The sequence below is a fragment of the Rhinolophus sinicus genome, linkage group LG03 (genome assembly GCF_036562045.2).
Source record: "Rhinolophus sinicus isolate RSC01 linkage group LG03, ASM3656204v1, whole genome shotgun sequence".
Classification (NCBI taxonomy): Eukaryota; Metazoa; Chordata; class Mammalia; order Chiroptera; family Rhinolophidae; genus Rhinolophus; species Rhinolophus sinicus.
The window spans coordinates 165115777-165127972 of record NC_133753.1 but is presented as its reverse complement, the minus strand read 5'-3'; the positions used below and the strand labels follow the sequence as shown (position 1 = coordinate 165127972).

The 12196-nt window shown below is 34.7% G+C and overlaps 1 protein-coding gene and 1 pseudogene across 7 annotated transcripts in view; one reads left to right on the top strand and one right to left on the bottom strand.

Moving 5' to 3' along the window:
- The window catches only part of SLC38A9 (solute carrier family 38 member 9), a 70722-nt gene that overhangs the window by 11921 nt on the left and 46605 nt on the right, over positions 1-12196 (bottom strand). For 6 of the 7 annotated variants that reach the window (XM_019743197.2, XM_019743204.2, XM_019743214.2 and 3 more), the window contains 3 exons: positions 9358-9464; positions 2549-2662; positions 817-965 (listed from right to left, as the gene is read on the bottom strand). In XM_019743197.2, the coding sequence (XP_019598756.1) occupies positions 817-965; positions 2549-2662; positions 9358-9464 (370 nt within the window). Of the gene's footprint in view, positions 1-757; positions 966-2548; positions 2663-9357; positions 9465-12196 lie in introns of all 7 variants that reach the window. The other variant, XR_012495143.1, reaches the window with a different exon arrangement.
- Positions 5876-7422, top strand: LOC141570464 (small ribosomal subunit protein uS10-like; annotated as a pseudogene).

Here is a 12196-nt window from a genome sequence, read left to right as displayed (position 1 = left end):
AAATACCTCACAGGGTATAAATGCCATCTTATATTTACTGAAATCCAGTCTTCTAGATGAGCAACGTTGGAACTGTAGCTGCTGCTGTGGTCAATGCTAGAAACCTAGAACTCTTGACTTTTGCTTTTAAAAGTTTAAGATCATTTATTCCCAATAAAATAGGTTAGGACTAGGTACTTTTCACTAGGATGAATCCATAATAAAATTGAATATAAGAGTAGGAGTTAATCAGGGGTCTATAAGGAAGTTTCAGGGAAACCCTGAAGCAGCATATAGAAATTTCTCTTGGGTGAGGGTGACTAGTCTGGACTCACAACTCCTCCATCACAAATAAGAGATAAGAAGTTACAGCAGCACAGGCAAATGAGAATTTAAACTTGTTATGTATCTCACCTTCAATTATAAATAACTATCATGTAAAAATGCATGAATGTTAATATACAGGTAAATATCAGTAACTAATAATTAAAATAAAAGTTGCTTCTCATTAGCCATACACTGCTAACACAGGTTCTGTATACTATTAACTTCTTGGCAAGGTGTAGGTTAATAGCAACTACATCATAAGATAAATATAACTGGTATCAGACTTAATATAACTACACCGAAAGGAATTGACTTTAAATCATTCTGGACAAGGGAGTGTCTTCTATTTTTAAAGCTCTTCAGGGAAAAGAACGCCAATGATCTATCCTTAGTAACCGTTTTCACTAGGCAAACTTTCATAGCAAAAGGATCAGTCACATTTTAAACTGACCTGTTTGCACAGTCATTTGTTGCTTGGCACATCTTGCGGGTCAAGAGAAGAGCCCTTACCTAGGATAAATGTCACCGAAGACATGGCCCAACAGCTGGACGCGAGCCAAGTAGCCTAGGAGCGGGTATACAGTCATCATCTGGAACAGCAGGAAGATCCTTGCAATGAAGGACAGGATGTCACTGCTAGGAAAGTTGTCTAAAAAATTCTAACACAGGAAAGATAATGAAGTAATGTTAAAAATCAAATTCAATATATACAAACTTATAAAATGGAATGTCTTTTGCTTATTTCGAACACAGGTGACACTCAGATTGTGATTTGTGGACTGGTGCCTGTCCACGAACTGTTTAACTATTATTCTTCAGTGAGCTAAGTACAGAAATCGAAAGTAAGTGTTTCGAAACTTTTATAGAAATTTGACATTGCCACATTTTTATTCTATTTTACCAAAGATGAGTCTGCAACTGATCTGACATTAAAACAATGACAGAGATAATTTGAGAAGCCCCGTTCCATAAGGTATAAACATAAATTTGTTTGAATATAGTTAAGTGGCTAATTTAATTGAATGCTGTTTCATCCTCATTAGCTCTCTTGCTTTGCCTCCTCTGAAGCACTGTAGCACTTTCAAAGTCAAGATTACATAATAAAGTGAGAGCATATCTATCATCAAGTATCATTATTATTTACAGTCTATCACTGCATAGAAAAGGATTTATTTCTATTTCCTTTCATGAATCTTTTCTCCATTTCAGTTTGGCATCTAAAAACATAGTTAATCACTCAGTTTTTTCCCCCTTTCAAATACAAATACCATAGATATTCCTATTCCTAAGGGAGTGGACTTTATATGGGATTATTCACATCAGGGGAATTTTCAGCAAACATGTAGTTGCCAAAGAAGTTCTGGAATCAAGGAAATCAATAGAAGAACGTTTCAAGCTATCATAACAGCAGTAACTCAAACCTATTTCTCTTACAAAAATGGAACATCATTAACACTATGATGTTGAAATAACCTTTATAATTCATCTGTAATAAATCACATTGTATATTCCACTATATTCTATTATAGAAATTTCTTTACAACCAGAAATAAAGTTACCTGTGAAATGCTATTTTTTTGTGAGAAATTCTGCAGTCACATTAAACCACAGACTACACTATGCCTAAGTTTATGATGGGTCAAATCAAAGAAATATTACTTATGGCAACATTTTAGTAAAAAAAAAAAAATGTTTCTTTTATTCTTTCTCTCAGTCTCTCCCTCTATCTTTTTAACAGCCAAATAGTCTGTCTTTGTTTTGCTACCTGCCATGTAGTACCAAAGTGAAATGTGAGACTTAGTGTTAGGAACTGTTGAACTGAGGCACTAGTTTATTCAGGACATTTCTAGATCCGGGCTTTGAAAAATAAGGGAGGTGAATGTATTCGCTGTGGAGGCTTTATAAATTCATGACTACTACTAGTGACATTTTTCCACACAGAAATACTATGCATGTAATAGGAATCACCTATTTGAGTATCACAAGATGACAGCCTAAGGTAGGTTTTCTCAGAGAGTCCATCTAAAAATCTATGGTGAATGTATATACTATTTAATGAAAGAAGAAACTGACGTCCAGAAAGGATGGGGAAGGTGCTTAAATTCCCACATGTAGAATAAAAAGTAGAGGTGGTATGCAAACCCAGTCCTGTCACCATTATATTTTGCTACAGTATTACCCTGCCTGCTCTGCCAATACAAACGTAAAAACAAGCACACAGAGAAGGTACATAGAGCCTTACCTGTTCTATACAATCTTTGGATAATGGTGGTGAAGGAAATGAAGCAAAAACCAGGACTCCAATATAGAGGTAAGTTAATGTCACCAACATATAAGCAATGGACAAATCCCTTACCTGTAAATAGAGAACACGAGTCTCACAATACTGAATAAATTTGCAGTAAGTCTGCCTGAATAGGCTAAATAAGAAGACTAACAAATAAATACAAGATTTATCTTTTTTGCTCAGTGTGTGTGTGTGTGTGTGTGTGTGTGTGTGTGTGTGTGTGTACGTATCCCATTTGTTCACACAAAGTAATTAAAACAAAATCCACATACTTTACAATTAGTCTGACATTTTTTTTACTATTCTGGAGTATGTAGACTAAGCTACCTATTGGCAAACTTAGGAAGCTAACATAAATAGTGCTTTCCTCCTTAAATGATTGAAATTCTGACTTAATTTCAAAAAGTAATTTATTTACCAAATTATAAAATATTTAACTAAAATATTAATAATAAAACTAAAGGACAACAAGAAAGCAAGAATAAGTCACTTTCTGTATGACCCACAGAATTAATTTTTTTTTCTTTTAGTAAATTAAATCATTAAAGCATGCCTAGACCAAAAGAGACTGGTACATAATAAAATATATTAAATAAAGAAGGAAAGCTAGTTAAAGAGCAGAGAGTAAGCAGGTATTAAAGACAAGCTTAATAAACCTAAACAGTAAACAAAAGGAAATTAAAAGGCAGCTGTTCAAACAGCTGCACAATGTTATTACTGGAATTAGTAAACAAATGCAGAACATTAAATAAAGTGGATTGCTTTCTTCCACTGCTGTTCCCACCCTCTTAGCCTCCCAGGCTCATGCAAAGTAAAAAGATTCAAGATATTTAATGCAGCCAGCTGTCAGATCCAAGCAGAACAGATCCCACAGCTCACAAATCTGGTCTTCATCACCACTAAAGTTATGGCCAAACAATTCAGTACAACTAAATTATGGCAATAAGCCTATTCATTTTTCATTTTAAACACAAATTACTTTGAAAGCTAAGAAAACAGATAAGAAAAAAATTATATACAATTTTACTTTAGTTTAATAACACAATAGAAAACTGGACATTTGGTATTAGGGAACATTTCTGATTGTTTGGACAACTTTCCTCCTTAAATGGGCTAAAGCAATAGCTGAAAAGTTATAAACTTGAGCGTTGATAAATTCATTTAAAAAGCAAGTAACAAGCTATGAGATATCCTAAAATCAGGTCTAAGATGACAATCAGCTTGAAAACAAACCAGGGATTCCTTACCCTTAATTCAATGGATAGGCCTATGGAGCTACAGGAACCTGGATTATATGCATATTGGTTCCAACCTTCTCAAATGAGAAAGGAGAGACTGAACAAGCCTCCAGGGGGGCGGTTTTCAAAGTTTCCCTTTTTAGTTCATGAAGCTCTAGGGCCCATCTGAGACTAGACTTTAGTTACCCTGTGGGTTGCCTGACTGTCTTGGATAAGATGAACAGAAATGAACAAAGCAACTCTTATTTTCCTATCAAAAAGTAGTAGTTTCCGATGATGTTTCAAAGTCATTCTCCCCTCAACCTACCAATGCCACTCAAGAACAAGGTAGTCCTGTAAAAAGCAAAATCTTGGGAGCCAACACAGCTGTGTCAGAGAGAGCTATACATAAAGAGGGAAGCTACCATCTTATGGACAGTCTGTAGCCTATATACCACCTGATCACCACATTATTTTGGTCAGGCTTCCTGCAAAGATGTGGAAAATCTGACAAAGATGAACAGGCTAAGACGCAAGGGCTTCTCAATAAGACAGTTTCCCCATTCTTAGAGCACTGTACACATATCTCAAATACAGCATAATGACAATTATCATTAACTTTTATTGTAAAAGTAATCCATGTTCATAAAATGAAGGATCTCAAGTGGAAAGAAAATGTCCCTTGACACCGACAAAGTCGCCAAGGTTAATAGTTCTCGTATCATGCTGGCATTTTAATTATTCTTATTTAAGTTGGTCTAGACCACTAGGCTATGTGATCCCTGAAGACAGGGGCTGTGTCCTTTTCATCTTTCTATCCCCATACTCAGAACAACACCTGGCACATAGTAGGAACTCAGTAAACATAGATAAAAAATAATAACTACATTGGACATAATTATTAAGTGCTTCTAGGTATTAGGCTCTATGCTGAGCACATCACATGTATTATCTCATTTAATGTAGGTAAATCATTTTCTTCATTTTATAGATGAGTACACTACACAGCAAGGTTACAAAACTTGTTTGTGGTTACAAAGTGAGTAGCGGGTGAAGTTAATATTCAAACCAAAGTCCTCTGGCTTTACACTGCATGCCCTTAGCTATTACGATGGAGAACTGACATCTCTAATTGATTTGTGTCACAGTTAATAAATAACCAGGAAAACAATGAAAAGAGAGGTAACAAGTTATGAATAACCAAAGATACAATACAGCACACATATAGATGCGAGAGAAATACTAAAATCAAAAAAGTTCTATTTCATAGTAGTCCAAATGTACATTCAGTAGAACTAGGGCAAAAGTTGCAGATCTGTTTTCATCTGCAAATACTCTAATGAACAGAAATGCTGTTTTAATATAAAAACAGCTGAAGTTTAGCACGGTCCTGGGAAACATGCCACCTATGAATAGCATGCACACATGTGGGTTTTGCTATTCTCTGGCTTGAACACAAGCCATCACTGTACTAGGCCAGGACATACAGCCTCTTAAAAGCCCATTTAATGGAAAATGGTAGAAAAAGCTATCTTTTAGAAAATGAGGCTCAAAGAAAAAACAAAGATTAAAAAAGAGGCACAAGTGACAACATGAACTGGTAATGTGTCAAGAATCCTATATATTTAATAAGGTAACCTGCTCGGCCTCATGAATAAGCAATGGCTGCCAGGGCTTAGTAGAGAACGAACGACAGAAGAATGCCAACTCAGAATGAGGACTGGTTTTACAATGGGGCACAAGTGGGTCTGGGAGCATGTTCTACTTCTCAATATGGTTTGTAATTGGTTCCACATACCATTCATAGTGAAAATATTATCCAGTGGAGCATTTACTAACAAAAGTGACAGAAAATGACCACATAGACCTACCCCAAACATTTACATAAAACTTCTGCTGATGTATATAGTCAAGTAAACTACACAGATTCATATGAAGCAAAAAGTTAATAACAAATGAAGATACAAAGCATCTCAAATCATTTTTTAAAGAACTAAGCAGGGTATAAAGCTAAATAAAGACAGGCAAAACGAAACAAAAAAGGCACTGTACAGTTTCTGATTCAATGGGTGAGTCAGATTGATTCCCTCTGTCTGCCAGAAAAGCATTTCTATTTAAGAATTTTAGGGAGCGGAAACTTAAGCACAGACAGTCCCCTCTTTGCGTGGTGGTATGAGACTGTAAAAATGCTTGGACACCTCTTTGAGTAAGATATGGCCGCAGGTGTGGAGGAGCTCAGGTTCTCATGCCCCTGCTCCTGCCTCAGGGCTGTTTGCTCTCACCCAGGAACAAGTTGGTCAGGAAGCTGTGCCACGGCCATGGCTTACAGATTCCAGAAAGACACCCATAAAACCAAAGGTAGCCATTTACCGAATGAGAATTACTCTAAGCTGCCACAACATAAAATCCCTGAAGGTGCATGCTGACTTGATCAGAGACACAAAGGAAATGAATCTCAACTTGTCACCCAAAGTGAAAGGACCAGTGCGGATGCCTGCCAAGACTCTGAGAGTCACTATGAGAAAAAATCATTGTGGTGAGGGGTCAAAGACTCTAAGATTTTCCAAAGTCGGCTCCAGATGAAGATCCACAGCGACTCACTGACTTGCACAGTCCTTCAGAGATTAAGCAGATTACTTCCATCCATATTGACTGGTTGAAGTCACCATTGCAGATGCTTATGTAAACTATTTTAATAAACTGATTATCAATTGTTAAAAAAAATGACTGAGCAACATAATCATAATGATCAACGGGAAAAAGTATGATTGTTCCATGACCTTTACCAATATTTGTCAAAACATTAAAAACTCATTGTCAGTTACAAGTGTATAAGAAAATGAAAAAAAAAGTAAACCTAATATTTATTTAGTATACTAATGTAAAACATTAGAAACATTGAGAATTAAACTTTTTATTTCTTTGTAAAAACTTACCAAGAGTAGTTTGAACTGTGCTTCTCCCCACTCATGGTATAATTATAATACAGAGCAAGCACCTTTTCCATGCCTTGATAAACTGTCATATTCATTTCTTCTAAGTTTGCATCAACTTCCAACATTGCATCCGTTGTGCTTTCAATGTAGTGAATTATCTCTGAGAATTCTTTCAATGTGAACTTCAATGGGAAGTTTCAGTGTAACTTCCTCTGGGACATCTTCATTCTTTTCATCACTTTTCTCATTCATGTTGATAATTTCACCTTCCCTAAGTTGCTCTGGCAGCATATCAAATGGTAGCAGTGTCAACATTTCCACAATCAGATATTTGTTTTATGAGTCAATTTATGTTTGATTCAAATTTCATTTCCAGTGTTATCACTTTTTATTTCATTGTTTCACTTTCACCTTTGTTTGCCAATTTCCTTTCTTGATTCTCAATTTTTGTAAAACATCACATGGGTTTACCACAAGGAGACAAGGAAGCAACTCAACTATCACTTTGCAGTCTGTGTGCAAAGTGAATAAAATCTATTTCATCTTCACAGGAATAGTGTATGTCATTAACAGTGTATACCGTGGTGCCAACTAAGTAACCTGTCTATCCTAAGCAACTGTTCTTTTATGACAACTTATACCAAATACCCCAGAAACCCATTTTGTGAAGTAGTATTCTCATGCAGTGGATCATTCTATCCATGAGGCTGTGCTTCCCAAACTTTACTACCAAAGTCTCTATAATGACAGAGGAGGACACCTTGCATACCTGGGAATCTGGGAGTGAAGAACACAATTTTAATGAAATCTCATATTCGATCTTAAACACTCATGTATATTTTTAGTGTGCTCATAATTAGTCTGTCTTATTTATTGTGCTCATAATTAGTTTGTCTTACTCATTGTCTTCAATCTAGTTGTGGAGGGCGCAGCTCACTGGCCCATGTGGGAATCGAACTGGCAACCCTGTAGTTCAGAGCTTGCACTCTAACCAACTGAGCCATTGAGCTATCCCCCAATTTTTGCCTTCTTAATGACTACCAAACATTACTTGAAGCCTTCTCAGAATCCCCAGGCACAGTGAACTCTTCTTTCCTTTGAATTTTAGTAACAATCATATAGACCACTATTAGACCTTCATCATGATTTTTGGTCACATGGTTAGAAGCTATCAAATTGAGTTTAAAATCTGCAGACAGACCTTAAGTAAGTGGTTAACTTCTTGCTTTGGATTTAGTTTGTTCTTCTTTTTCCAGTGTCTTAAGGTAGAAGGTTAGGTTATTGATTTGAGATTTTTCGTCTTTTTTAATGTAGGTGTTTATAGCTATTAATTTCCCTCTAAGCACTGCTTTAGCTGCATCCTATGTTTTGCTATGTTGTGTCTTCATTTTCAGTAATCTCAAAGTATTTTCTGTTTTTTCTTGCAATTTCTTCTTTGACCTATTGGTTATTTAGGAGTAAGTTGTCTCATTTCCACATACTTGTCAATTCCCAATTTTTTCTTTTCCCCCCCAAAAGTTATTGATTTCTGACTTTGCTATGGTCACAGAAATACTTGGTATGCTTTCAATCCTTTTAAATTTATTGAGACTAGTTCAATGACCCTGCATATGGTCTCTCTTGGTAACTGTTCTATGTTCATTTGAAAAGAATGTACATTCTGCTGTTGTTTGAGAGAAGACTTTTATAAATGTCAATTAGATCAAGTAGGTTGATAGTGTTTTTCAAGTTTTCTATATCCTTACTTATTTTCTATTTGTTCTATCAATTATTAAGGGAGGTATCATGAAATTTCCAGTTGTAATTGTGGCTTTGTCTACTTCTCCTTTCAGTTTTGACAGCTGCTGTTTCATTTATTTGGAAGCTCGGTCACTGGGTGCACACATTTTTAGGATTATTATGTCTTCTTGATGAATTGATCCCTAAAGATCATTATGTAATGTTCTTCTTTATCTTGGCAATACTCTTTATTCTGAAGTCTACCTTGATATTAAAACAGCCACTCTACCTTTTTTATGTTTAGTGTCTTTATGGTATATATTTGTATTTAAACTTAGTTTCTTGTATACAGTATATAGTTAGGTTTTGTTTTTTTTTAATCAGTTTGACAATATCTTTTACAGTATAGACCATTTTAATTTAATGTAATTATCAATATTATTGGGCTTAAATCTACTATGTTGCTATTAGTTTTCTACTTGTCCCATCTATTCTTTGTTTTCTTTTTGCTGTCTTTTAGCTCACTTGGGTATTTTTAAATATTTCATCACCACTATTGACTATTAGCTATACCTCTTTATTTTTTCAGTGATTGTTCTACAGCAGAGGTTGGGAAACTATGGCTCATGAGTAAAATCTGGCCAACTGTTTATTTTGGTAAATAAAGCTTACTTGAAATACAGCCACCATCATTTATTTACATATTGTCTATGGCTACTTTATGCCACAACAGTAGAGTTGGGTAGTTGTAACAAAGACTACATGGCACACAAGGCCTAAAATATTTACCATCTGAATCTTTACAGAAGAAGTTTGCTGACCACGGCTCTACAGATTAAATTTAAAAATTAAGATCCAGTAACAAAAATCAATTCCTCAGATAATTACTCACATTGTTTTCTTGGTTCTTGTTGTTCTTTAAGAGAGTGATAATACAATTATGAATAAAGAAAGCAAGGGTAAGCACACCAGTCAGCTGCGGAAACTGAAATCTTATCTCTAGGAGAAAAAGAGAGGGGGAAAAAACATTAAAACTGACAACCAGAAAATGAATATTAGTAGCCAAAAGTTGATTACTAAAAACCAAATGTCTCTGGAAGAATAATGTTAAAATGTTTTTACAAATTTCCTCAAAGCTAGCATTATACTTGAGCAAAGTACTTGAAAGAAAAAGAAATGGAATCAAGAAATGACTACTCTGTGATGGTACTTTATATCAGTTATTCCTGTTTGAGGTCACTTAACTAGCGTATGACAGAGCAGGACTCAAATTCAGGGTCTGTCTGACTCTAAAGTTCCTCTTTTTCTAATACTTGAATTTGCCAGAAAACTACCTTTAGAAAGGAATCAGGGAAGGGAGAATTGGTCATTTAACAAGAAAAATACTGAACACTTTAGATCAATAGTCAGCATTATATGTATATAATTATAATAGAGGTACCAGTTTTGGAAAGATGATAAAATTATTATTTACATATGACATTACCTGAAGATATTATTTGCAGAGAAACAACTGAAAAACTCTTTAGTAAGAATTCAAAGTCATCAAGTCACAAAGGAAGAAAGCATGAAAGAAATTACAAAACAACCAGAAATCAATAAACAAAATGGCAATAGTAAGTCCATACCTATCAACAATTACTTTAAATGTAAATAGACTAAATTCTCCAATCAAAAGATACAGAGTGGTTGAATGAATAAAAAAACAAGACCCAATTGGATGCTGCCTACAAGAGACTTACTTTAGCTTAAACAACACACAAAGACTGAAAGTAAAGGGATGGGAAAGATATTTCAAGCAAATGGAAGCCAAAATAAAGCAGGGCTATACTTGTATCAGACAAAATAGATTTTAAGCCAAAGACTGTAACAGGAGACAAAGAATGTCATTATATAATGATAAAGGGATCAATTCATTACGAGGATATAACATTTGTAAAAATGTATGCTTCCAACATAGAAAAACTTAAATATATAAAGCAAATATTAACTGGTCTTAAGGGAGAAATAGGCAGCAATACAAGAATAGTAGGGGACTTCAACACCACACTTGCAACAGTAGATAGATCATCCAGACAGAAAATCAATAAAGAAACATTGGACTTAAGTGACATGTTAGATCAGGTGGACTTACTTAACAGAAATTTACACAACATTCCATCCAACAGTACCAGAATACACATTCTTCTCAAGTGTACATAAAACATTCTCCAGGATAGATCATATGTTAGGCCACAAGACAAGTCTTAATAAATTTAATAAGACTGAAATCATATCAAGCATCTTTTCCAATCAGAATGGTATGAGACTAGAAATCAATTACAAGAAGAAAACTGGAAAATCCACAAATATGTGGATATTAAACAATATGCTACTAAACAACCAATGAGTCAAAGGAGAAATCAATAAATACCATGCAACAAATGAACATAGAAATGCAACATAGCAACACATAAGGGAGGAGGCAAAAACAATTCTAAGAGAGAAGTTTACAGCAATAAATGCCTATATTAAGAAAAAGAACAATATCAAATAAATAACCCAACTTTATACCTCAAGGAAGGAGGCAAAGAACAGCAAACCAAGCCTAAAGTAGTTGCAGGAAGGAAATAACAAGGATCGGAGTGAAACTAAATGAAATAAAGACTAAAAAGACAATAGAAAAGATCGATGAAACTAAGAGCTGGTTCTTTGTAGGGATAAACAAAACTGACAAACTTTGAGCTAGCTTAATCAAGAAAAAAAGAGGATGCAAATAAATAAAACTATAAATGACAGAAGAGACCTCACAACTAATACCACAGAAATACAAATGATCATAAAAGACTATTGTGGACAATTATATACCAACAAATTGGACAACCTGGAAGAAATGGATAAATACCTAGAAACATATAACCTACCAAGACATAATTATGAATAAATAGGAAACTGGACAGACCAATTACTAGTAAGGAGGTTGAATCAGTAATAATAATCTCCTAATAAAGAAAAGTCCAGGCCGAACCAGAGAGCTTCACTGGTGAATTCTACCAAACATTTAAAGAAGAATTAATACTAATCCTTTTCAAACTCTCTGAAAAATAGAAGAGGAGTGAACACTTCCAAACTCATTTTATGAGGCCAGTATTACTATGATACCACATCAAGTCAAGGACATTACAAAAAAAGAAAATTACAGGCAATTATCCCTGATGAACATAGATGCAAAAATCCTCAACAAAATATTAGCAAACTCAATTCAACAATACATTAAAAGGATCATACACTGTGAACAAGAGGGATTTATTCCACGTATGCAAGGATGGTTCAACATGTGGAAATTAATCAACATGACACCCCGCATTAACAAAATGAAGGATAAAAAGCATATGATCATCTAAATAGATGCAGAGAAAAGAATTTTATGAATTTCAACATCCACTTAACAATAAAAACCCTCAACAAACTGGGTATGGAAGGAACATATATTAACACAATAAAGGTCACATCACAAACCCACAGCTAACAATATACTCAACAGTGAAAAGTTGAAAGGTTTTTTCGAAGATCAGGAACAAGAAGAGGATGTCCACTCTTATCCAACAACTGGATGTCCACCAATTTTATCCAGCAGAATACTGGAAGTCCTAGCCGGAGCACTTAAGCAAGCAAAAAAACAAAACAACAAAACAAAACAAAACAAAAAACAAAAAACAACAAAGAAAGAAAGAAAAAAGAAAAACCATCCA